This window comes from Columba livia, chromosome 8 (genome assembly GCF_036013475.1).
Source record: "Columba livia isolate bColLiv1 breed racing homer chromosome 8, bColLiv1.pat.W.v2, whole genome shotgun sequence".
Classification (NCBI taxonomy): Eukaryota; Metazoa; Chordata; class Aves; order Columbiformes; family Columbidae; genus Columba; species Columba livia.
The window spans coordinates 27,975,065-28,002,559 of NC_088609.1; the positions used below are offsets into that span (position 1 = coordinate 27,975,065).

The following is a 27,495-nucleotide window of genomic DNA, read 5'->3' on the forward strand; positions in this document are numbered from 1 at the left end:
TTATCCCCAACTCAGTGCAAAGCTGGACTGGAACCTGGGGTGTAGGTGTGGAGCAGAGACCCAGCATGTCAGTGGCATCCATAATCTGGGGTCCTTATCTCACAGCGCAGCCATACAGCTAGAGCCTTGCTTACTGAAGAGGTAGCAACGCTCGTCACAGATGGGGAGCGTCACCGTCTGTTTAAAAAAAATGTAAGGTATGCTTTACTATGACTTCCCTGGCACGTCTGCAGGGCTGCAGCCCAGCTAGGACTGTGTGTGTCCCATTGCTTTTCATTCTCCAGCATCCCCTGCAAGCGGTGAGTTAAAACCCCAGTGAAGCTGTCATCTGTGTGCAAATATATGTGTAAATATAATTGTCTACCTGTAGCTTTTCTTGATTTAAAAAATAATTTTATTCAGGGATAAAACTTTACACTAGCATTTTTTGTCATATAATCAAGTCTAGAAGACAAGTTTTGTTAGTTTTGAGGCAAAGTGGCGTAACAACAGTACGTATGGACTGTTTACCTTCTTTTTATTTTTGGTTCTCTTAATGTCTGAATAGTTCAGAAAAAAATATTCCTTAAAAATTAGGACATAAAATAGGACACATATTTTATCCATAACTTATGTCAATTTGAAACACCTTTTATTGCCTACATAAGTGAATATATGTAAACTTTATTAGTAATTTCATTTCAAATTTAAAAGAAGCAAAGGTGTATTGTAGAATTCACAGATAAAAGTTAGTTTTAACTATGAAGGTATTACCAGTGTTGCATTTCTTCATGTTATGGTTCACTGATGTAGAACTGAGATGTATTTTATATTAAACAATGCATAGCACCATTATACAACAGTTCACTAAATGCACATCCCATTTAATCTTTTGTAGGAATTAATATAACTGGACTGAAGTTACAAGGAAGAATTGAACTGAGCCAGTAGGGTTAACACTAACAGGAGATTACTAGCCAGAAGAAAATTACAGCTCTTCTGAGAGACAGTGCCTAAAATAGCAGCATATCCTTGGCACCGTCATAGGAACTGGTTAACTGGTGACCCTGAAGAAACACTTGTTTCCATTAATTCTGCTGTCATTATTTCACTATTCTTGAACTCTTCCTCTGAATTCTTCTGTCCTTCTGATCCCAAGACAAGATGGCAGGAACGTGAGAGAGAACATAAAGAAATTACAATAAGCTGACGGCTATATAATTATATTGTAACCTACTACACTGAGAAGTTACACCAACAGAAATTTGGCAAGGTATTGGCTGCTAGCTAAACACAGGACACTCACTAGCTTAACAGTAAAAAAAACCAGGCTCTCTAAAAAGCAACATCTACGTTACAAAGAAGCTAACAAAAAAATTCCCTTATGATACTTAGGTTTAGCTGGTTCATCTTAGGTTCATCAGCTACATTTTCTTGTCTTATGAATACTTGTTACATTTGCAGTTGAATATATATTTAAGATCACAATGCTACAAACCTTTTTCCAGCATGTAGTTTTGCCACCTTTAGTTAGACACAAAGGAGTACTTGCTCGAACTAGGGTTGAAGACTCTGCTGAAGGTTGGTGACGTTACTAGGTCATGTGTACTGTAATCATTTGAGCACCACAATTCTTAAAGCCTAAGACATGATTTCCTAGGTAGAAGGCAGCAAGTATGCTCTTATGTTGCCAGACAGACCAAGGGAATCAGTTTTTGCTCCGAAGAGTCTGCTGTATACCCTGAATCAGAAGTTTCTTATTTCGTAGATACTTCAAATTTTGAAGGCATCTCTACTAAACAGAAGTAAACAGTTTCTTATTTAATTTTAAATGTTCCAGAGCTTCTACTGTAAACATAATAACTTCTAAGTTGTAAGGAACATAGTGGCAAAGAGTTACCGATAGGGTTGATGGTGAAGATGCCGTTTTTTTCTTCAATAACAATTGCTACGGTGTCACAGTCCTGATTACAGATATATTGAGGTTACCTGAACCCCACAGTTCATCTCAACCTGACTTTATTTTTGTTTTCCCTACAGAGTTTGAATTGTTTCAACAGCGGGAAGTCTTACCCGAATATTCTTCTGAAATCCAGACTTTTTCAAAATGCATCGATCTATTTTCCAAATGGACTTGATATATTCGGATTCATTAGCAGGTAACAGAACTGATAATGACTTTTGAATGAAATGCTGTTGTTCTCATGCACACAGCTACAGCAGCCACGCATGAAACCGTGGCCTCTGTAGTGACAGGGCATTAATATTAGAATCCTTTAGAAGATGACAGTTTTGGAAGTTGTGACAAATGAAGGCCTTGGCATTATCTTTGAGTGTCCTTGGTTGAGAGGGACAAAAGAGGCTTGGGAATCAAGACAACCAAGACGTCAGACTTCCCATTTTGCCACTGATGTGTAGAGAACGTGTTGGGCATCAGCTGCCTTCTGCAGTTCTCTAGTCTGATAAAAATGGGGACAGTCGTGCTTTTTTATCCAACTCAAAACAGTGCCATGACGGATTAATTATTTGGATGGCACTCGCAGTGCTATCCAAATGCTGCTTATTCTTGTTTTCCCCACTGCAACAATATATCTTCATCACTAATAATTAACTGCTAATTACGGTTGCTGAGACTATGATAGTGGTGTTTACCGCCTTATTTTTAATTTCAGGGTAGATGCCTACTTAAAAGTTATGTAAATATATAAAATTACAGTACATTTTCCTAATGACCCTGCTATGTCTGAATTTGATCCTATTCAATGGTGACTGGAGTAATAAATAGTAAAGATGACCTTTATTCTGTAGAGCTATACAGATGGTTTCTATTGTATTCTCGACAGTTAAATCATGAAATGTGAAGAAGCCATTCTAAGCAGGAAACAGCTGGGTCGAAGGACTGCTGATGCCAATTATGCTTCGTACATAATAATGCACATTTTACCTATTTGGAAAAAAATTCACATTTATTTACTGTCAAACAGGTGTTAAACTTTACACTGGGTATTAGTGATGGGCTCATTATTAACAGGTTTACACAAAGGGATGAAAAAAGCAGAATTTTTGTTGAAACAATTTACATTTCATTAGGTTTTTATCATAAAATAAATTAATTACTAAATATAGGCAGAAGGAATATGGAAGAGTAATAGTTATGTTTTATTTATTTGTTTTTTAAAGGACAGGCACCTTTTATTCACGAGGAAGCTTGTGAGAAGTGTCCAGTGTCCCCTTTACCCCTTACCACCCAGCCCTGATTAACGAATGAACAGGGAATGGAGTTACAATCTTTGTTAGCTATACCAAATTTGTGCAAGGCTTGGCATAATTGGCGTCTAAAACAATTTTCTCCCCAAATTATGTAGTTTGGCAATAAAAATTCAAAAATTAAGAATAAAAACTAACTTGTCAAAGCAGAACGCTGTTTACAGTGAAAAATAAGTGAAAACGGGTAGAACTTCCATTTTAAACATACTACCGTACTATGAACAGAGTGTAAGAAAAACAGCTTATAACATATGTGCAACCAGGAGCTTTTCACAATATTTTCTTCAAACTCTTTAAAATTATTTTTAATGACAATTATATTTCAGTTGGACACAAACGTATTTCTTTTACCCTAGCAATAGAACAAAATATAATTTCTGTAGCCATTTTTTCATGAGAACGGTTCATTGTACAGTTGAGGAAATATATGAAATAAGGCCTGTGGCTTGATTGCTAGTGGTTAGACATGTGTTCAATCTTTGCCCTAATGGAAAAGATTTGCAGTGAACTGCAAACTGATGCAGAATATTTCTCCTGCCTTTGCAAGTCTTGTCAGGAATAGTAAGGTACAGTAAATTTGTCCCACAGGATTTTAGAGCCTACGCCTTGTATATAATACAATGTAGGCCTAGAAAAAAAATGGTGCAGCCATATTTACAAATTTAGTTCACAAACTGCTGCAGTAAAATGGCTGGAAAGTGTTTATTTCTCTTTTTTTTCTTTTTCACAATTTTGTTAAACTCAGCAGCAGAAGATATCTTAAAATACCTTGTTGGTATTTCTTTTCTTTGTAACAAATAATTCATTTTAGTATACTCTGTGTATATACAAAGTTTTTGTTTTATAAAAATTCACAGAACTGCGAGGTCCAGTCATCCCTGTTACTGGAGAACCACAGGGTCAACAGAATTGTCTCTTCGAGCAGATATGAGGGAGCCTGCGTGGGGCCAATTAAGTCTTTTTAATACTTGTACGTGGCCTTTAATATTTCTTTGCTACACTATTAAAGGCTTGTCACTAGTTGCATTTGTCCTTCTCTAACATCCCCTTCAGGAATACATCCTTCCTTGTTAATGGGAATTATATAGCCGTCGCTATTACCCCTGCTGATTTGATAGTACATCTGAAGCTGATGGCCAGCTCCCAGGTTTGGCATGCTCTTGTAGTAAATGTCCTCATTTTCACTCCTCCTGGAGGGGGAGAGATCTTCTTCAACGTCCGGGCTGCTCTCGGGGTATGGAGAGTCTCTGAGGTTGGGCATGCTTGTGTAGAGAGAGTCTCTGTTGGGGGACTGGAGGTGGTCGTCAGCCTCGGCTGTCAGCTGGGAGACGTAGCTGTCGGTTCCCTCGGTCTTCACTTTCTTCTGGGGCTGGTACAGAAGGGAGTGAGTCCGCTGAGGAATGAGCGGGGCCTCAAGCTCTTTGTGGTGGAGCTCCAGCCCGGGGGTGTCGCTGTGCATCAAAGATGAGGCATCTGCCACGATGGCGTCATCTTCGCTACTGCTCCCGCCGATCACGGCTTTGGCTGGTAGCGTGCGCTCCAGGTTGTGGTTCTTGCTGCTGCCCCGCAGGTTGTTGTGCACTAATTCTGAAATGATCATTTTCTCAAAAGCAGTATCATTCAGGCTTAGTCCACAGTCTACGACTTGCACGCTGTCGTTATAGTCTCCGTTGCGCAATGAGTAGCTGTTGTTGAAATTACCATTTAGCGGTAGAGTATCCATGGCACTTGTATCCCTGGCATTGTTCAGTGAATGTCCTGGAATGGAAAAGGACAGCTCTGGTTACTGCCTGAGGTGCTTTTTACCACGTCAGAACTGGTTTTTTAACAAACTTCTTTAATGTAGTTCAGGACAAAGTTGTACTTGGAAGTAAGACTTGAGAAAAGTTAGGTTATTGAACATTCCCAAATGTAAACAGTTGCACACCTTATAGGAAAGATGCGTTTTAAAAATAGTAACTTGTATTTCCTGTGGGGAATAGTGGCATATTAATTTCCGCATTTCTTAATTTAGTGTCAATTCTGTGACTCTTCCACAAGGAACTGTTCACTCCATGCCCTTGCATATGTAATGCAAAGCAATTCATTTGGAAACATCTATGTTTTGAAGTACACCACCATGATTTAGAAAAAGAAAATTAACAGAATTTGTCCTAAACGACACTAAATTAAAAAAGAATTAGATCACAGACATAACTGAAGGTAAATGTACGACATAAACCCACATAATTGGCAAGCAACTACTTTAACAACATTTCTAACATTTTTTTTTTTCCCTTTTTTTTTTGAGATGAAGTAAAGAAAAGAATGAAAAAAATGGATAAATACAAAGGATTCATGTTAAACGAGGACAGCCATCTTTCACACTACAGGGACCAGGGCTCACAAGCACCATCCAACAACACGATAGACAGCAGGTGGAATGACTCACTTTGGACAACTCACATCATGTCTGTCTGCTCAGGCTATCTGGCCTAAGAGTAGCTGATATATAAAAGAAAGTAAAATGATTTATTGTAACATGATGAAGAATTACTGAGCTTCTCAGCAACTTAGTCAGAGCAAGGGTTCAGCAAATTAGATTACTAAGCAATAACAGCTTTTCTTTTCCCACTTAATGTAATTTTTTCACTTATATTCTGTCTGCCAACAACGGCCCCAGGCTTCTAAAGGTCAGAGTTTGCCTGCAGTCTGCATCAGTCACAGTGACAGCGCTGAATGAACCAGAATAGTTAATTAAGAGTTAGGCCCACAGTTACCATGGGCATGCAAGTCAAATGCAGAAATGTTAGGAATTTCTGTACGTATGGCTCACAGAAATTAAACCAAAGAATAAATATTAGTTGTGGAATGGGAAGAGGAAATCAGCCACGGCTGATATCTCATAGCTGCTGGAAGAATGACAGATTGGGTAAGTCTGCTAGAAATATGAAAAGAAGTTGGGGGGTGTGGGGAATGAGGTCTTATGATGGTTAAGGTCTTTATGGTTTTGGCTTTTTATTTTTTTTTTAATTAATTTTTTGGTAAAAGGTTTTCCTATAGACACAAACACATGTAAACTACAACAGCACAGTGCTTCCCAAGCAAAAGAAAAGAGAAAGAAAAAAAGCTTTGAAAGAAATGAAACAGTCTGAACCATGGAAAGTCAGATGGTTAGAGCATTGCCAGAAAATCACTTTTATCTACAGGTATGTCTGGAAGTAAAGAAAGAATGGAGTGACTTTACTGAAATGAGACTGACCACTGTGAGGCTGCTGCATTATATGCAAGGCTTGGAGGAGTATAAGGAAAAAGTTGGTTTTGGAAAAGATTACACATTTTTCCCGTTTGTTTTGTTTCGTTTTGTTTTTTCATAATTAAAGCTGCAGCTTATCCTAGAAAATTCAGTCTTCTCTGGAAAATACTGTTTTCAATTAGAAGTAATTGCGTTTTTCTCATGAAAACGTTTTTGCCTTCAACTTTAAAAAATAGAGTAATAATTTCCAAAAAAATTCCGAGTAATTTGCAAATAATTTTTATTCCGTGTTATTGTTAATTCCTTTCCATGTGTACTGATTTAAACGGTGATGAGGGCTGTTTGAAAGGTCTCTTAAAGCTTTGATGAAACAACTTTGTAGTTTTGCAATTTCATATGTGTTCCAAGATTCTTCTTGCAATGGATTTAGCTGCACAGGACATATGGCATTTATAAAAGTAGACAACACATGGACCACATGCTGGCATTCATTTCCCTCATGAAAGTGATTTAATTCTATAATTTTAATTCTCTTCTCATAAACAGATAGCGAAATATATCTGATAATCCAAAATGAGTTTTCTATGATATACTGCAGAGTTAAGCATGCTAGAATATATTTAAATTGGTTTGATGAGGCAAATTTTTGTTGCCCATGATCAGGTAATTCATTTGAAATCTTTCCATAGCCTGTAGCAAGATTACTGTGGGAATGTAAAAACATAAGTAAATTGTTAAGCATTTCTGCTTGACACTGCTTTGGTTTTAAACAGCAAATTATTTCAGCATTGCGTAGCTTCTGTTACCAATAGGGTTTGCTACAGACCTCATGTTGTTTCCCAAAAAGCAGTATGTGAGTTCTTTTTGAATGTGGAAACATTTCATTTGCAAATTGTGAACCACTTGCCCGCTGAGTCTACTTCATGACCGCTAGTTATGTTTTAATTGTGCCCATTAAAAATCATGCTGAAAAAATTTACATTTGATAGGCAAAGTTAAGTTTTACTCCCATACTTGTCTCTCTGTAGGTTGCTAGAGGAAAGCATAAGGAAAGTAAGAAAACAAGAGAATGAAAATAGAAACTACAGTTCAGTTAAAAAGGAGACTTGAAATAAAAACTGGAAACAAGGTTTTACGAGCTCTTTATCAAAGATTTATCGTTCCAGTTAGAATAAAGTGATCTTATTACTCATCAAACAGTAACTGCTAGGTATTTACTGCTGAATTGCAACGTAGTTAAAAAAAGCAGGTAGAAAACGTAACAACAAATGTTAGGTAAGTGATGACACCCTTTATTCCTACAGAACTAAGCTGTTCTAACTACTAATCTCAAGATTTTCCTACAGGAAAATGATCTACCATAAAGCTGCACTATACTATAGTTTAGATCTATTTGCTGCTGGATACAGTTTTCTACACTGGCGTATCCAAAGGTGTCAAGATGCCTTGTGTTGCTGTAGCATCTCATCTGTTCCATAACCAGGTTTTTCTCAGCAAGCTTTAGAGTCACCCTTATATTGTATAGACATGATACCTCTAAGTGATATATATCTTGAAGATGGGCTCTCGGACCATGGGGTGTCAGTCCTGTAATAGTATATTAAGATTTATGCCACCTGTGTTAAAAACATGGATAATTATTGGTAAATACTGTTATGGCAAAGGCATTACTATAATATAGTGCAGTTTTACAAGCTGACATTGGCAATACCGTATTTCTCGAACTGACAGAAATTCAGAATGTATGGCTAGGGTATTGCAACCTGAGTTTCTATCATCTAGAGAAAAGGAGGGATTTGGAGTGAGCCAAGACAAGCGGTTTTATTCAGGAAGTATAAGCACACCTGGTGAGTTAAACACAGGAGCTGAAGGGGCATTACATACAACTGTTTCAGCGAGCAATGTGTTATAGGGGTTGTTAGTGCCGTGTGGTCGAAGAAGAGGGTTTGTTAGTAGGTAATTGCCAGTCATTCCTAAAGCAAAAGAAACAGAAACAAATGTCAGTTCTTTAATTTTAGGCTGACAGTTTCAATAAAGAATATTTTTTATTCATCATGAATCATGTAGGACTTGTCAAATGTAATTCAGCTGAAAATTTCTGAATGTATTTGAAATGGGAGTGGGAAAATACAGTTAGATTCCAGTAATTCACAGGTGCTGTCCAAATCCCCCAAGTAAACATCTGGTGAGAGTGACATTTACTAATGTATACAAAACCACTGTTACACAAGAATAGCAATTAAATGTGTAGAGATCAAGGTACTACGTAAAGCTATTAGAACTTTAAAAATGATCAGATGGAACATTCCTGTCCAGAATTGAGAGAACTGAATTTCTCAGATTTCAAGGTATTGAAAAACATCTTATGACAGGATCAGAGTTGTTATTCACTTTATCAAAAACACATGGATAGTAGAAGGGAGTTGGTGTTTTCAAACAGACAGTGGATGACAAACTGCAAGAAGCACATCTTAGTATATGCAAAAGTATGCATGCTGAGGGGAAAGCAAAATATTTGCTCTAAGAAATCAGAGCATTCACGTTTTCTCCCGGGACATTCATGCTGCAAATTTATCTGCCAGGTTTTAAAGAAGAATCCCTCAAATGACAGATTTTCTTTAAACAATCAATTTACAAACAATGTAAGACAAAGCAAAATACTACCTGACTAGGTTTGCTGGGTTTTTTCTAACCCATTTTTTACATGCCAATGCAACACCATTTAACCAACTCTTGCAATAATTAAAAACAAACAAACAAACAGTAGTCTATCTCTGATTTTAGCTACGACAAGAAAAATGGGTTGGAATAATGACTTAAACCCACACAAAATGCTGTGATTTAGAACTTAAACATTTAACTAAGGTAAAATTCCCCTTTCTGTTCTATTGTACTGCTCAGCAGTGTATCAGGATCAGTGTATTACAGATCCAAGGACAAGTAAAGAGCTGTATTTTTACAGTATGGATATTTTTATTTGACAAGGAAAAGATAGCATATTCCAAATATTAATGCTTCTGTACTACCACAGATACCGGGTAGCAGAAATGAGCAAAAAATTGCTATGTTCAGGGAATTACTGCCTCATGACGCTAATCTTATTTGAAAGTTTGTATCGGGGAACAACTAAAAATATTTTATCAGGGTTTTTTTTTAGTTGTAATGTACTTATTACCAGAAATAGTAACTAAAATATATATTGCCTGGGATTTTTTTTTTTTTCTGTGTGTTCTATATTTAATCACAGTTAGAATTATTACCCGTAATTTATAGCTGAGAGATTTCTTGTTTCAATCCAAAATTTTTGGTGACCTTTAAAAGCTTGATTTTTAAAGGTAAAATGACACTTGCTTTTAATTACTGAACTAGCCTTACATGTATGCATTACTAAAATAGTGACAATATTGTAACTGAATGAAGGTGATACCAATTTTTCTAATCATGGCAGAACATCCCCAGTGACGTGAGACTGGAGCTGCAATCAGGGAGAAGCTTCCAAGACCTCTGTTCAACTCTGAATTAACCAAGGGCGCAGCCTGGTTAGAGCAAACCTCAGGAGTCAGACACATCACTGTAGGGTGAAATCCCAGCCTTTTAGCTATAGCGTATTTACGGGATTTTAGTAAGACACTGGAAATGAATGTTATACTTTCTTGGACACGAAAAATGTATCTTTTCTGCTTAGGGGAAGTTACTTAATGTTGATTGTGCTAGAGGAACACTCAGGGGGTGGGAGCAGTGAGACACAGATGTCTTACCCGCTTTCTAGATGGCAAATAGCAGAAACAGAATAACGCCTTCTGAAATGTTTTCATCTAACATTTATTTTGGTAGCAAAATGTGGGATAAGTACATGTCTCCACTACCAAATCTTGGGGGGAAAAACAAAACCGCCAGAAAACCAACAAGGGACTAAAGTGTGCAAGTTGTGGTCACTGAGGGCTTTCCAAGAGCCCTGACAGTGGGGAATTTTCTGCTGGAAACTTTCCGAGTTGAGCAGGAACTTGCACTGAGGTCAGGGCTGTGTGTTCTTCTCTTAGGGACTGTGTGAAGAACGAGCTTTGAACTTGGCTTGCAGAGAGTGCTCCTTCCCTCTGCCAGCTCAGCTCAGCTCAGACTGTCTCACAACCCACCGGGGGAAGGGGACAAAGGACAGGACATTTTGCTCAGTTAATACCCTGGTCTTCTAAGTGGACATGAGAATGAGGTTACAGATTTCAACGTCTATTTGAATTGAGAAATTTGGACTTGTGGCTTCTCTGTGCCTGAAAATCTGGATTCTGTCCAATGTGACACATATGATGCTCTTGGAAATAGAAAAGATAAATGGTTTACAGACATCTTTTGCATAGAAATGATATCAATTAGATTTCACTGGGAAAATTTCTGCACCTAAAAATCATAGTCAAATATGCATTAAAATGTTACTGCACTCATATTTCTGTTTCAGATTTAACCTGTAAAGGTTAGGAAAGATTTAAAATTATGATCTTTCTTGCTTTTAAGTTAAATTGTTGATGAAACTTATTTGAATACATTCCCACGAATGGAGGAATTCAACTTCTATAGCGGGGGGCCAGTTGAGGGAACACGGTTTTAAAATGTGCTGTTGGATGACTTTAAAACTCCGCTTTTAGAGAACATTGGCTCCAGAATTTTTTTCAAAACGTTCTTTTCAATTCTTCTGCATTAAATGATATAAAATCTGTATAAAATTTAAGGCTTCTAAAACGGAAATGTTCCCAGTGACTGACCTTGATTAAGTGTTGAAGTGCTGTTGATGTCACCTGAAATAAAAGACGATTCAGATTGTTTTCTCACAGTGTCATTCCACATCCTTCTTATACGACTCTGTTAACATAAAGCAGTGAGAAAGAAGCATATTAAGTTACAAAACTATTTTTCCTATTCACGTGCTATTATGTAGAATATCTGGGGCGCGGGGTTGGCCTAAAGTAAGACATTCTTCTGGCATGGAGTGAAACTCCAGCTTTTGTTATTAAAACTCTTAACTTATTACATTTCATTTAGATGAGACATGGTGGTATAAACCTTCCTAGACACCAGCCCCTAATTACAAGAAAAATAAGGTGTTTGCGTTAGACCAGTTTTACTATGCAGAAGTATGTATTTGCCATCTAAGTGATAATACTGAGAAGACATTAGTGCTTCTGATTGGAACACATCTCAGCAGGCTTTTTGTAACTACGGCTAATATGAAAGATGCTGTCAAAAATCTCCTTACCTGAGTGCCAGAGGAATAGCGAGCGCTTGTTCTCGTCGTTGACGCCTTCACTGAGCTGTGGGGACTCTCTGTCGGCAATCCACCACAGCAGTAGGAATGTCGGAAACATTTGCCATATTCCTTACGTACCTAGAGGGGAAAAAAGATGCTTAGCACAAAATAAAATCCTCATTACTGTCTTTGCTGACCCTAGAAATCTGAGTGCACCTATGTGTAGGAGATTTTTGTCTGACAGTGCAACAAAACTAATTAATGATTCCAGGATTTGGCCTGCATTTATTTGCCTTCTGTTTCCAGTGAGCTACTGGAAGCTTTAGTTTTGTAATTTATGCACGCTAACATTAGTCAAGAAAGTAATCAGGATTGATTTACGGAGCAGTTACTTCTCTCAATGAGGCTACACTGACTACTACTTTCAGATAACTGAAGAGCATCTTGGCAACATGAAAAGACATAGTTGATAACATTTTTGAAGATGTGTAAGTTTAAATCTGTAAATCTTCCACCAGATACTTGGGAGTGTAAGTGTCACTTCTACATCAGTGAGACTCCTAGTTTCTGGGAAAAATGGAATCTGGAAATGCTGCTTGACCTATGAATATGTAGGACAGAAAGTTACGGATACACAGCAAAGGGAGAGGGGAAAACGCGAACAGTTAATAATGTGGATTTACATATCCCATGTGCTGTTATCAGTATTAGGAGCATTTTACTCAGGGAATACATAGTGTGATGTTTCTATAAACCACAAGGTTGAAGAACATTTGAATCGTGCCTTAACTTCAAGCTAAGGTCACTAACTCATCTTTTAATAGAAGTATATGCTACATATTTTAAGCAAACTCCTATCTGTATCAGCACAAAAGACAAAACAATGAAACCAGAAATATATGGACATAAAGATTATAATTCTGTGTCCGGTTAAAGATTATAATTCTAACTCTGTAGTCTGAAAAACATAAGTCTATATATATCATCGCTAGATAGTATAGCACCTAAGAAAATATATTCCTGAACACTAATGGATATTAAATGCTCCAAACCACTACATAGTGGAGACAATAGCAATCAAAACTGTATTTTTGCCCAAATACCACCCTCCAGGGCTGGTTTTGCCTAATGCCTATATTGCAGTGAATGTACATTATCTGTCAGTGCTGCGCATTCCACTGTCATTATTTCTAAATTATAGCTTGTTGGAAGCCGATGGAAGCAACAGCACTATCATCCTGTCAGAACTGGAAACATAATAGTTTTCACTTTCACAATTCTATTTCTCTGTTCAATTTAGTGACCAACCAGTAATCACGGAATAAAAAGACGACATTAGCTATGCAGACAGAGGACAGGATGATATCCAGGCAAAGGCATCAACTTAAAAATCTTAAATGGCAGCTTCAACATTCTTTCAGGTATAAATCTTATTGCTCTGGGTTATGCCTTTTCACACTTGACTGCTATTTTAATATTGCTTTTTGCTGACTCCACTTAATACAAAAACAATGCACAGCTGTAAAAAGAAATTAAAAAATGAATCTGTTTTTGATTTTCAAGTCAAATACAAGTGGTAGAAAGGGCAACAATACACGAAACCCTCATCTAGAAATTATTTACGTTTTTGAGAATGTTCGCATTTCCTTCTCTCCTTTCTTAGGCTCAATCTCCTAAGTACGCTTTTGTGCTCTCTAAATGAGAGGAGTAACGTGTTCATCTGGATAACATTCTTTACGTCTGCCAGATCTTTTCCTAAAACACGGCTGAATGCTGTTGTCTCCACCAAATTTAGAGACACTGATACTCTTAGAGCTGGTAATACGTTTTTTGTACTTGCACAGCAACGCTTTATCCAATGGTCTCAAACCATTTTATGCGTTAGCTGTGTCTCTGGTGAGCCTAATTATAATGGGAGTTAATTGCTAGGTCTCCAGCCTAAAACTGTTAAAAATATTTAGAATCTAAATACTGCAAATTGAGTATTTTCAAGTGCAGGATGTACTGCATTTTTAAAGTTTTGCGGGTTGGGATTTTTTTGACATTTCCCCTTCCTCTCAGGTCTCCTTACTTACTCCACCTCTGGCAGCTGTCTGGTGTTAATGACTACTTTTTTCTAAGGTGCGTCAAAGTTCATACTATAATTAATTTTTAGATCTCACTGGATTTTTGCAATGGACAAGCACAAGTACAATCCCTGCCTGTCACCCGTAGCAGCCTAACAGGATCTCAGGAGAGGTCGACTCCCTTGATCTGAAAAGAGTTTGCAGGCTGCGATGGGCTGATACTGTGGATGATCCTTTGTTTGCAGTGCTGCAGCTGCGGCACCATTTGTTTCATGTGTACAGAAAGGACTTTTGGCTCTGAGCGCCGACTAACACGTACCACATCACCAATGTTAAACAGCACATTTTCTATAGTACTCTTCTTCTTCAAGTCCGGGCTGGAAATGCTGCATCCATTTTAAACCCGCCCAGGCCACAGAGTAGTTACATGCCTCACACAAGTACAAACAGCAAGAATTGCTTTTGAATCCCAGTCCCCTCCTCAAACTACTTCAGAATACTCCAGTTTTTGACACTGCTGTTTTTTGGAGAAATATATGTGGTGTTTTTAAGGAGTTAGAGAACACACGTCTGTGTTTTCAGTAACTTACTTTCTTTTGAAGGGCGCAATGGAAGATGAAAATAAACATTCCTTGGAAAGCATTAAATACTGTGAAGAGATACGTCATCACAACAGTCCCCTCATTGATGAACAGCAGGCCAAACGACCACGTGAGGCCAAGGAGACACAGGAGAGCAAATGCACCCAGGACCCAGGATCTGTAAAAGAAGATTAATTTTACTAACATGACTTATGAGAATGCACGTTGCCAAATCCAATATTAACATTTCAGTTCCTGCAGTTGACTTTTACTAGGTTCATATTCAAATGTAAAAATTCCTTGAGTTTAACCTTTTATCTATTAAAGGAAGAACAAATCCATTTGGTAGTCTTAGTCTCCAGTGAAAACAGCAAGAGTAGATATGACCTTTTTCTTTCTCAAGAACTGCATATGATGTCAAAACTATTCTGAAATGCAGAAGTATAGCACAAGCCCCAGCTACTCCACTGCTTTATCTGCTTTTACAAAAGAGATTGATAAATCTGGCTTAGCCACTAATCACACCATAGATTTTAAACAGTGGTGCTGCCATATGACACCAAATAATGTAACACAAATGCACAAAGGTTAAACAGCAGATTAAAAGCCTAGAGCCCAAATCTTTAATGCTCCGGTAAACTCAGCTAAACTGAAGCTAGATGATCTAACTTCCGCATGAAGCAACCCTGCTGAAATGTGACAAAAACATGGATATTGCTCTACAGGGTAGTCTAAAAAAGAATTCCATCATGAATAGGTTAAGGAAAAGTAAGTGTAGAGAACGGCACAGAATGAAAGGGAAAGGGAATTTAGTCAGTGAATTCCACATCTAACTAATGATCTTACTTGATAAATGGCTTATTATCTTCATAGCTAGAAAGCATTATAAGCAGAAAAGAGAAACAAAATTATTAGACAGAATTGAAACAGAAATTAATAAGAGCATTTGTAATTGTCTATAAAAACTAGTCAAAATTAGGAAATTCAAAATGCAGAGGCAAGCAATTTAAAATTATAAAGGCATATAATAGTTAAAAATTCTTTAGTTAATTAAAATTAAGGGAAATCCACAATACTGACCGAGTTTGTAAAGTTAAAAGTCATGCTAGAAGTTTGTTAATGTAGGGTTCTATCTTACCCAGGTAAGTCCGTATTATAGTAGCCATCACAAACACGGTAATTACTGGTGTGGATGAGAAGACAGAAAGAGGAAAAGGAAGAAAAGAGAGAGATGCTAAAGATTAGCTCTCTCTCATCATGCAACATGCAATGAAGCTGATACTGACCTCTCTAGAACAGCTAGTTCCCAATATTAGCCTTACTGAAAATCTCCCTTTGCCATTTTCAACATTCAAGACAAATCTGCAAGACCCTTTCACATCCAACCCTCAGCGTTAGAAAGTTGCACCATCCCTTCCGTGTTGATAACAAAACCTGCAGTACAATCTAACGCTACGCACAACACAGTGAAAGACTGGCTAAAGAAGCAAGAGCTGCCAAAGCCTTGTTAATTATAAAACACTTCTATTGCTCTGCAAAAGGGATACTGCAGTACAGCACCATGATAAAGTAAACATTTGTTAAATTAGCATGAAAACAGCAGATAATCTTCAAGTTAACAATAATAATAGAGTCAATTCTCTTGGGAGAACAGGATTACAAGTAGAAACTGCTCAGAATCCCTAAATCAAAAAGTCATTTAACAAAACAAACTTAATATAATCATATCAGCCATGCAAACAGGAACATCATTTTTGAACTGCATTTTAAATGCAAATGAAATTACTACAGTGCTGTGGCATTTCCGTGAAACAGTTTCTTGGCACTAGTTCCAGGCTGAAATTATCTAATTTTGACCAGTGTTTGTGACATTACAGCAACAATGTGACCAAAGCAGGATTGGCTCTGTTTGCTTCTAATTGACATCTGCAGTTGCTGGGAGACAATGGCATGTGCTCCTAATGGAGAGTAGCTTTCAATCAGTTCAGCAATCAGAAAATAATCATAGTTCTCATACTTGAACACAAAGCACTTACTTAATGTTTTCCAACCTGCTAGAGTCTGGTTTCAAAGTGTTTGAATGCTTCACCATTTTGCACAATGTGATCACCAGGAAGATAAGATTCAGCTGTCAAAACAGATAAGAATGAAATTAAACTACTTCAATAGGTAATAGGCTGAATGATGATGTAACAGACTAAACAAAAACCCCGTGGTTTATTTTCAAATGCATAGTGAAATTGGGTAACTATATCAGTCTGTAAAGGACGATTGCGAAAACGAACAAGGGGGGGGAAAGTTACAAGTCCTTGCTTCACTTAATTTTTCAAGTTCACCTCATCATCATGAACCACCATGTTTAGCTCATGTCCAACACTTGTCACTGTCAGCCCAGCTCTGTCTTCCAGCATGTTGTGCTTGGCTCCTGTTCACCTTCCTTCGCCTGTCACCTCTGGCCCTGTTCCCCATCTCACTGACTTGCTCCGAGGTCTGCGGTCTTCACTCTGCTGGACTAGGTGTCTTTTTATCACCCCATCCTGCTTCTGGAATGGCTTTTGCCTCTGCAGTTTTAAATTTAAGCTGTTTTCAAGACCCCAGTGGGATTTGTGAGAAGGGGTAAAAAAAAAATCCGCAAAGTTGTAGCAAATGCATCAAACTTAGCAGTGCCAGAATGGTGCTGGTGGTGCACCCTCCTACTGCCCGCTTTGCCTCTGCACTCTGGATTCTGTGGAAGCCAGACTGCAAGCTGCTTGAAGGAAAGGACTACACTGCCTTGTTCTTGTTGTGTCATCCATAGAGAGAAAGCTGGGGAAGATACTGAAGGGCATTTTTTATAGTTTTCCTATTGTGAAACAGAATCACAGATATCAAAGATACAGGTGCCTTTCTCCTGTCGTTTTCAAAGCATGTGATAGCATAGGTAAGCCCAGTACAAGGATACCTGCAGAATTTGGGTTGAAAAGTGATATATATATATATATATATATATATATATATATATATATATATATATATATATGTTTATATATATATATATTCTACGATATAGTTAATTTGAGTAACTAGAACGTACTGTCCTATATCATGCAGACAATTCAAATAAAATGGTGTGTTTGAAACGGTAAGAGCTATGTCCTTTCAGGGAGAAGACATACATCCTTATCTACTAGTAAATGGTGCACAAGAAATGGTTGAACCAATAGCTAAGAGAAGATTGGAGCATATGCTTGGACATCCTTATAACACATAGATTAGACAGATTATAACCCCATTCTCACAATCTTTTGTGCGTATCTGCTACTGGTTACTGATAGAGAATGATCAAGCCCAGTATCTCATTTCGGGGAGCTTTTGGGTTGAGACAGACTCAGAATCCTCACTATTTTTGTAACATCTGGGATACTAGCTCATACCAGATGTGTTCCCACGGTTGTGCCTCAATGGTCAGAAACGTGACTCAAATCCTAATAAAGAACAGGTCTAAACAATCTAGAAAAGAGTATTTTGAAGACTGTGATCACAGTCTGTTAATAAAGACATATTATAGAAATAATTCTTACGGCTAAGGGCAATCAAGTTATCACTGCTGCTGCTGTCTCAAAAGCAGGATGGGCAGTATGAACTATAATGCAGGTCTCAACACCAGAACAGCGTATGGCAGCTTTTGACCTCAACAGTCCTGATTCGAAGTAAAACATTTTTACAACTGTTATCTGTCTTGAGATTAATACAAAAAAAAGTCTATGTGATACAAATAACAAAAATAAGCTTTTATTTCTGTCTTGTGTTTCAAGAACTGACAGAAAATACTTGACCTTTAAGTGGAGGTATGTACGTGGTGCAGTTTAGGCATGATTTCCACTGCTGAAAAATGTAACAGAAGTGTCAATATGTCATGACCCTGCTGATTACTTTTTATGATTCTTAGAGGTAATGACTAATCAGTTGAGAAACACTTAATTATATCATTGTGATAATTTTGTTCATCTTATCTAGGCTTCCACTGTACTGCATGAGTTCTTTGGGTGAGAAACCAAGTTGCTTCTCCCCCTGGCGTGGGACCTGGTCCTCAGGTCCCTGCCCTTGCGGGCAGACTTTCTTCTTTTGTATCTGAAAAAGTTTCCTGCACATTTTGGTAGCTGATATAAGATAAACTTCTCCAATCTGCTTAAAAAAATGTAACTTTGATTCACTTTTTGTGAAAACAAACAGAATAAGAGCTAAGAGACATGCCCCATGCCAATCCTAACACGTAAACCAACTTTGGCTGCAACCTACGCAACCGGGAGTGCAGAATCCAGTTCAGAAAGTATTTACAGCACAGCTGGAGGCTAATCCTTGCATAAGTAGCTACCCTGGAGTATCCTGTATTATACTAGCGACATGGTTCTTGGATCAAAAACTCATAGACATGGCTTAGCCCATAACTGACTGCCTTATGAAATGAGAGGTTTTTATCCTCTGATTCTTTGTACAATGGAAGTGCTGGTTTGACATACGAAAAACAAAAGCTTGTATTTACATACTGAGGTTCCTTTGGTGACGTGCAAGCAGACACAGCCCTACCCCAGAGCATGAGCCAAGCTCCCGTGCATTAAGCAGGTTTTATGCAGATATTCAGCTCTGTATGTATATATGTCCTTGTTGGACTGGGCAATAACTGTACATAGGAGTTTCTAAGAGACACTTTAATTCTAATTTAGGTACAGAACCCCCAAAACAGCCCACAGAAATAATAACGTTGTATCCCAATAGGTGAAAAAAGTCCTTGCAAGAAAAAAAATAGAAGAAAAAAAAGGCAAAATATGGTACTTTGAAGACAAAGTGAGTTGGACAACAGAGCATATGATACTTGTTTCTCCATCCCGGTGAAATACTACGTAGTTTCCAGTTTCAGCAGTCAAAAGACCATGGTTTGCCACTTGTTCAAACATGCTGGCATCTCTGTTACACATTATATCATTATCAAAAGCCTACTTAGCCCACTTACAAATACTGTAACCAAACCTTTGTACAGAGTTGCTCTTGGCTCCCTTACTGCTTTTCATCTAGAAGCGGATTGTTCTGGAGGAACTCACAAGTTAAAGACTTCAGGGCATCCTGCCATTTTGTTACCCAAGACACTAAGCAGTGAGGAAAGGGAACTTGTAGGAGAATAATTGTTTTTAGAAGGAATGGCTGAATTACTTTTCTTGGCGAGAAATACGTGGGGGGAGAACAAAACACACAGTGCTTTTGCATTCATTTGTACCAGCGTTGTATAAGGAAGGCTTTTTCAGTCCTGAGCAACCTGGTCTGAACTCAGAGCCTGTTCTGAGCAGGAGCTTGGACCGCACATCTCCTGAAGTCCCTCCCAACCTGGATTGCTCTGTGAGGACTGAACTGTTACCCATCTAAGCAAATGAATCTGTAGATTCAAGCCTGACAGACAGTGTGAGCAGGACACCTTTCTTATGTTCACCACAAACGTGCAGTGGCCGCATGAATGGCAAGGTGGGCTTTTGAAAGCAAACTGCTGAGGGAAAAAAATGGGCCTCTGACAATGATGACTTTCTCATCAGTCCATATAACAGAAAGGGCTGGGCCTTGGCTTAACAACTGGGCTGCATCCATCCCTGATGAACCAGAATCGGCACCTGCACAGTGCTGCTCTCCTTCAACGATAATAAAAATACAAATATATTGTGTAAACACACATACAGCCGGAGTGTATACATCTCAAACAGTCACGAAATTACACCCTTGATAAGGTCAGTAAAATCTCTCACGCCGCACTTGTGAACATCAGACAGTCTTTCCAAGGCTAAAAATAAGAATTTAAAAGTCTGGTCAGGCATTGGTTTGGATTTGAAGATTCTGCTGTGATACCAAGAGTGACCAAAGACATAGGTACAGTAGGTGGAGCTGTAATGCGAGGTCTCTTAAAACATTAGCTGGTAAGAATAAGCAAAAACTTGAATTGATAGAATTTCCTTCATATTTATATTAGGTTTTTGCTGTAATTTCTAAAACATAGAATCCACTAGAAGAGACAGGGTATTGGATTACATAGAGGACTAGCTTAATCTATATTCTGAATTTAGAAATCTAACTTAAAAAAAATTAGAGCACTTTTTAAAATACCAGTTCCTACTTATCTCTTAAGATGACAAGTGCAATTGGATAAACAGTTATGTATTAAAAAATAAAAAGTAACTACTTAAAAAAAAGTGAGGTTTTTATGGTAACAGTCAAATGCAGCACTCAAAGGTCCCGCTTCTTTCATAGCCAACACACAGAGAGCCGCTCCTGGTCTGGAAATCAGGAGGTACCGGACATGAAAAACAGTGTAAGTACGAATTTTGCCTTTCTGGGACCTGAAACCTCTGTAGTATTGAAACCCATGTAATACTGAGAGAGGGAGGGAGTGTTTTCAAGTTAAAACCTGCACAGAAGACTAATGGATTGGAATCAGTTGCAGGTACAAGGAATTAGTAGCCCAATAAAGCTAGATTTTGCAGTAATTATGATAAATTTACCCCTGTAGAGCAATAGATAAATACCATTTATCATATATCTACTACAGAAAGATATACATGTATTTTTTATATGCATAAGCTTACTAATCAGTCCGTTTTCACATACAGAGCTAGATTATGTGTGCACCTGTGTGCATACATCCACTGACTGGGGTGAAGCGATGCCTCAACCTGAGGGAAAAAATAAACTATCTTCCCTACATTAATGAAACAGGACATCCTGGGACTTTTTGCTTAAACAACCTTTGGTAGCCTAATATATCAGCTCCATCTGCGAGAAGCAAACTCCAGTGGGTTTGGCTGAATTAAAGTGAAACCAACATCACCCATTCTTTGGATATGAATGAATGTGGATCTACACAGAAGTCAAAATGCTCTGGCTTTTCTGACCACGGATTACGGGAGTGCACTGTTTGTTTTGTAGCCATCAACCTGCTCAATTGAATCACGTCTGCCTGAGCTTAGCAGCTTAAAATTCACTCCACACAGCCTGCAGTGCTGACATGGATATGATAAGACAGAAGAACAGAAACACCACTCTGAAGTAACCCAGCTGAACTGCACATGTTCTGACCCTTTTTGAACTCCCCGGAGCTTTTGTTACCTGGCAAATGCAACTCTAAAACTGGTCTTGTATCTCCAGATCTTTGCTCTTAGCCATGCAGAAGCCTATTTCTCTCTGGGACTGGCGGCAAGAGAGGTGCTCTCTGAAGAAGGCTTCTAAATGAGTGTGCACGCTGAACTCTTACTGAACTGAATTAATTATTAAAGATGCAGATGGAGCTGTCCAAATGATAAGAACAGCTCCTGACGTATCATGATCCAAGCTTTCATTAAACCATTTCAGGCATACTAATGGTTTCCCACCGCTCATTACTTACATGCTCTTTTCTCATAGATATAATAACCCTGGTGCCCAAAGGCATGACAGGCTATGGAAATAGTGAACTTGAAAGTTCCTCTAGAAGACATACTGAGGAACTTCACATTTCCCCCCTATATTTCCCATTCTCATTTTTTGCAAACCTGTATACAGATACAAATGCAAATACTTAAAAAGTCAGGAAAAAAAATTGCACGTTAAAGCAGTAAGCAATAATGTCAAAAAGAACTTACGTGCATTAACATTACTGTTAAACTAAGAATCACAAACGTGATGTGATTAACATGTTAAAAAGCTTACCAAGTGAAATTCTCACATGCTACTGATAGTAAGTAAGCTACACTACAAATATGGCTCCTCTTCGGTTACACCGCACACGACATATTTTTTTTCAGCCATTACACTTCTCACACTTCTTCTCCAGTCTCTCTTGAGTTCTCAGTTGGGACGATTAGAGGGCAAAGCAATTGCTAGAGAAGAATTACTCCCAGGAACTGTGCTGTGATTGCTACCTGCTGTTTCATATTTTTGAAGTTGGGAATACTACTCCCAAAGGCCTTTTGCGTCTCGGCCTAAATGATTTGCTGGAGGATAATAATGTCATGGCCAGTAAATAATAGTGAACTATGTCTGTACATGGTCAATATGATTAAATGTCCTTCACCTCTATTCTCACTCTGACCTGGTTATGAGGAAGTGAAAAAGCCGTCAGCAATGCCCAAAGCTTCCCATGTGAAATGTTATTTTAAAGCAAGGGAGAGAAATAGAGGTGACTTGGCAAAATACTCCCAGTAACAATAAAATAAAAAGCTAGACACAGAAAGCAAAGTTATCACCACACAATCAGACCTGTGGTAACTACACTATTGTGGCATGAAACTTAGAACAATTTTCTAGTAATGATTGCAACAACTGTAAGAAATACCTTTGTGTTGAAAAACATTGTCTGTCATGTTGAAAAGAATAAATGTATCTTTCAATTGTAATTGCAGGTTTAACTAAAAAAGAATTCCTATCATCCTGAGACTTGATTTAATTTAAATGTATTTAGAATAAACACTGTACGATTATTATGGTTTATACTTAAAACCACTATGATTTTTCTAAATCAACTTATACATACATGAGTTTTGGCATCTACCCCTGTTTCTTTGAAAATATGTCAATGAACTCAAACAACTCCTACGCTGCATAACTATCCTTTCTGAAGTGACTGCTCAATGATTGAAATAATAGTTTTTGATATAAACAGAGAGCTTATTTCGATATTGAAGACACTAAGAAAGAATGAAGTGCCTACGAAAGATTGGTCAGGTACATTTTCCATAGAAAGTTGCATAATCAAAGTATCAATTGACTTTTAAACGGTGAAGTGAGGTAAACTATAAGCTACAAAAAGAGTTGAAATAGTACATCCAGCATGCGGATCTATAGAAGTCAGAAATTTCAAAATTATGCCTGATGCATGTGCTTCAGGTTGAAAAAATGACAAAATACAATCCCTGAATTTGGAAACTCAAGGTAACTGAACTTCTGTTAACATCTCACAACTCACTACTGCATAAAGGCAGGAGAACAGGTAACTATTTAGCTTTTCAAAAGCATGAAAACAAATTATTTCAAATTATTCCAAACTCTCAGCAGTTATGACAAAAGCTGTCTATGTGCACCAGCCTTCTAGAGTATTTCCCAAGCACAGCCAGGCTTTAAAGACACTGAACTAGCAGAGAAAAATACGGTGAGTCAAAATGCACGTCTTGCATTTGCTTTCTTTCCGAATTCCTATGTTGTGCAGTGTCGGTATTATTAGTCTGAAATAGCAGGGAGATGGCTTTGCCCTGCCTTGTCAGACGGCTCTGTGCTCTTTACCTGAAAGTGCTCAGAGAATGGATAATTGATGTGTGAACACAACATTCAAGCTTAAATGGACAGTGGGGCAACACAGCTGTGGCTGCACAGATGGGTGTGCATGCATACAAAGACTTTACTCAACTGATTGCAAGAACGGGTATACGCTTTCTACTAGTTACAGAATATTCTAGTTCTAAAGATGAACTTGTATGTCTGACAAAAGTTACATGTAACTTAAATACACACAGAAGTAGTCATGGAAAAATACACGTATGCAACTACACATACAAATACTGTGTAAGTGTAACGAGATATAAGATTTACTTAATTATCCAATGCTTTAGAACACTATTGTGTTGGATAATTAGCAGTTAAATTCTGGAATGTGTATGATAGTGACTCAATTGAAAGCAATAATAACGGTTCCTTTAAAAAACCCTTGTGTTTAGTACTTCATTGATTTTTCATATTACTACACACGTCAATACGACCTTCAGAGTTCAAGCCATTAGGAAAAAATGGCTACGCTGAAGTGCCACCACAGCTTTGACAATTAATCATTTGGTCAGCACTCTTTAAAGATTTCTAAACATTTATATAACTGCTGGTCACATTACAAATTGTTTATAAGCATTTTCATGAAATGTCTTGTGAATAAAAGGATGGTATTGACTGATGTTATTCAATCTTTTTAACTTTGCTGTTAGGCAACTTAAAAGGAAAAACAAAGTTCTTACCAGAATAATAAAAGTAACAGGTCCAATGAAACTCCAGATAAAATAGTTATCTACGTGGAGCCAGCAACTACCATGGAAAAGAGAGAATGAAAAGTGAACAACTGCATTAGCACCTCAGTCCAATAAATGGAAAATGCAAAAATACTTCCTAAGCTAACATTTTATCAGTAAACAATGATAAACATTGCACAGTACCACTTAGTCCATGGACATTTTTTCCTAACCTGCAACTTTTCTGGTGACTGCTGGATAATAACACTACTGAACTTGAAAAATATACCATCATGAATAGGTAACACAGAAGGAGAAACAAAAACCAATCAAAAGTTCTGGTCACAGGTGCTAATGAATCTAACATCAGTAAATATTTTTCAAAGGGTTTCCTTGTAATCTTCAAAATCTGCTTTTAATTGTATCATGCAAAATGCTTACTGCTGAGGAATGTGAGAGACAAGATGTTCTGATGCTGTGTTTTGCTGAAAAACAGTGTAGTACAAATAAAACGCCCTAACTAGGAGTTGAGCAGTAGAGAAAGAATATATATGATACCAGACTAAATGACATGTAAACCTATTAGGGTCGACTTCACTTAGCAATTTGTTTTTCATACAGCCCAGTTCCCTGCTGAATTGCTCTTATTTGTCTTTCACCAGTAGCAAAATCAAGCAGCTTTCTTGTAGTCAACAGTATCTTCCCATTCTGTAACTAATTTAATCAAAGGACAAAGCGAACACTATTGGTGGGCAAATTCACACCTTCGGTAACTCAAATCCGCAGAAATGTTTTCTGTCTACCTTCTGTCACTTTCTATATATAAATATATATTTTTATTTTTGTTAATAAAAGGCAGTGGCTAATTTTAATCCTACTCTACCGGCCTGATAAAGTATTATCAAAGTGGAACACATGGGTTGGAATATTGCACTGTCATAATTCAGGACAAGAGTTAGCTAGAGGGGCGCTTGGAACATAGAGATCTAATGAAGCATTAGCTTAAAACTGGGCGGTTAGGCCTGTCAGATACTTTACGTTGAGAATTTTTACTGAATATACATTTGAGGCCAAAAAGTTATTTACTTTTTCAATTTGTTTCAGGTCAATCTTTTGTGTTAAAAGAAAGACCATAATTTAGAATCAGTCTCTCTAGAGTACAAATCCTCTGAACCTAGAGAATTACAAAAGACTCCGTTGTAATTTGTGCACAGCATTGCCATTCTCTTACCAATAAAGCTTTCAGATGGTGTTTTAGTCTGTCAGGGACCCTCTGACAGCTAATAGGCTTTAAAAAATTATTCACTTGAAAAACACTCAGGTCACTTGCAATTACTTACGCTTTCTCTGTTCCGTAGCTCTTATAGTCAATAGCTGCTGAGACACCAACTACTGTAGCAGGGAAGAGGTAGCCAGCAACATAATAGTACTTCTTCCTAGAATATTCACTTTCAAATACTTCTACTAACATTAGATAAAGCTGCACTCCTTCCAGACACATCCAGGCAAAGGCTGCCAGGAAGAAAAAGTGTAAGAGACCTGCGAATATTGGACATGCAATCTGCAAAGAAAAAGAAAGATGGAAATATAAACCACAAAATCTTCGCAGCATTACGTCTCTAGTTAAATAGTGTGTAAGAGGACAGCATATATTTCTGTCAGAGATCTTTCTTGAACATAGGAGCATTTTCCCTACCTGAAAACATACACTGAAAGTAAATTCTGCTGAACACTATGAATGAAGATAAGGAAATTGTGTCCTCAACTCCTAATCTTCCATTATACAGTGGACTTTTCAAATTTATAAGCAATCCTTTAATTTTGAAACTGATATGGTTTTAAGGCTTACAGATGAAATGATCTGAGGCATGAACAGTTGGTTCTGGATGTGTAATACTGCTTATTTAAAATGGTGAAGCAGCCATCGAGCCATTTTTGTCTGCTGTAATTTGGAAGTTTCCACTGTTGTAACAGAAATAATCTGAATTCCCTCTCCTTTGACTGAATTCTGGATGAAATTCCACCAAATTAATATTTCACCAATATTTCCAAAACACCTGCACGAATGTGCAGTGTAAAAATGAGTAAATATATAAATAAAGCTCTGTAAATATATATATTCAAGAAAATAATAAATAACTGTTGAGACATATGAATATTTAGAGAACATATGTATGTTCCTAGTATGTCAACACTTAATTTAATATCCTCTTTCAAAAGTTTAAGCCACCTGCTTCATTAATAGCTGATGTTTCTCAACTGAAAATGAAAAACTGCTGTAAGCAGGAAATTAAGGCCACAGTGGTATTTTTGATGGGCGTAAATACTATTTATGAACATCTATCTTATTGTAACATTGAGCTTTTATGTCAGCCTTGCTGTGTCAGAATGCTGAAAGCTTAGCAGTGCTGTCATGTTTTAAGTCAAATCTATTTCAAACAGTCATTTCAGAGAACAAGATCAGTACACACAGAGAAACCTTACCTTGTACTCTGTCTTATCGATGCCTATTAGGAAAATGAACTCAGCAATGAATAGGTTGATACAAAGGTTCTTGTGAATAGTGTTACGATCACTTTGCAGGCCACGGAAAAAACAGAATGTGAAGATGCAGATGGCCAGGCAAACAAGAGAGATGACAATTCCCACCCAGGTGATGACAGTGAGGAGCAATTCGTGCACTCCATCTTTGTACTAGAAATAACCAAGAATGGAGAAAATTAATATGACTCTTCATGAGTATAAACAAAAACCTATTTTCACAGGTAGCATCCAGAAACGTTACTTGTTCAATACATGAGATGGGCAAAATGTACTCAGTAATTTCCCAGTCTTGGGTCAGCTTCCCAGAAGAGCAAGATTAAGGTAAGTATAAGATGAGCAAGTCTGAGAGAAAAATGCCATAGCAGATAGCAGTTTTACTTTTCTTATGACTTGCTGTAAACTTGTCAGGCAAGACCAAGTAGATTAATTTAACATTTTGGAAGTGCCACTGGGCTCTGACACAAAGAGGAGAGTGTTCCCTGGGACTTCCTAGAAGAGTACGTGTTCGTTCCTACAGACCTGTAGCTCCACAGTGGAGAAGAAAGCAACAATTTACACAGCAATTAGGACAAAATGCAGAATACGTTACACGTGTAGTTTCATCTCT

The 27,495-nt window shown here is 37.7% G+C and overlaps 1 protein-coding gene and 1 long non-coding RNA gene across 52 annotated transcripts in view; one reads left to right on the plus strand and one right to left on the minus strand.

The window, feature by feature from the left end:
• The window catches only part of LOC110362939 (uncharacterized), an 89,907-nt gene extending 84,896 nt beyond the window's left edge, over positions 1 to 5,011 (plus strand). For both annotated transcript variants that reach the window (XR_010474400.1, XR_002420652.2), the window contains exon 14: positions 2,020 to 5,011. This is a non-coding gene — a long non-coding RNA (uncharacterized LOC110362939). The remainder of the gene's footprint in view (positions 1 to 2,019) is intronic.
• The window catches only part of ADGRL2 (adhesion G protein-coupled receptor L2), a 387,834-nt gene continuing 363,265 nt past the window's right edge, over positions 2,927 to 27,495 (minus strand). For 13 of the 50 annotated variants that reach the window (XM_065072695.1, XM_065072711.1, XM_065072703.1 and 10 more), the window contains 12 exons: positions 26,829 to 27,038; positions 25,685 to 25,905; positions 24,354 to 24,420; positions 16,401 to 16,492; positions 15,503 to 15,547; positions 15,211 to 15,237; positions 14,374 to 14,542; positions 11,727 to 11,855; positions 11,236 to 11,332; positions 8,326 to 8,454; positions 7,496 to 7,513; positions 2,927 to 5,004 (listed from right to left, as the gene is read on the minus strand). In XM_065072695.1, coding sequence (XP_064928767.1) covers positions 4,250 to 5,004; positions 7,496 to 7,513; positions 8,326 to 8,454; positions 11,236 to 11,332; positions 11,727 to 11,855; positions 14,374 to 14,542; positions 15,211 to 15,237; positions 15,503 to 15,547; positions 16,401 to 16,492; positions 24,354 to 24,420; positions 25,685 to 25,905; positions 26,829 to 27,038 — 1,959 coding nt within the window. In that variant the 3' untranslated portion in view covers positions 2,927 to 4,249. Of the gene's footprint in view, positions 5,005 to 5,677; positions 5,731 to 7,495; positions 7,514 to 8,015; positions 8,098 to 8,325; positions 8,455 to 11,235; positions 11,333 to 11,726; positions 11,856 to 14,373; positions 14,543 to 15,210; positions 15,238 to 15,502; positions 15,548 to 16,400; positions 16,493 to 24,353; positions 24,421 to 25,684; positions 25,906 to 26,828; positions 27,039 to 27,495 lie in introns of all 50 variants that reach the window. The other 37 variants (XM_065072729.1, XM_065072727.1, XM_065072728.1 and 34 more) reach the window with 17 other exon arrangements.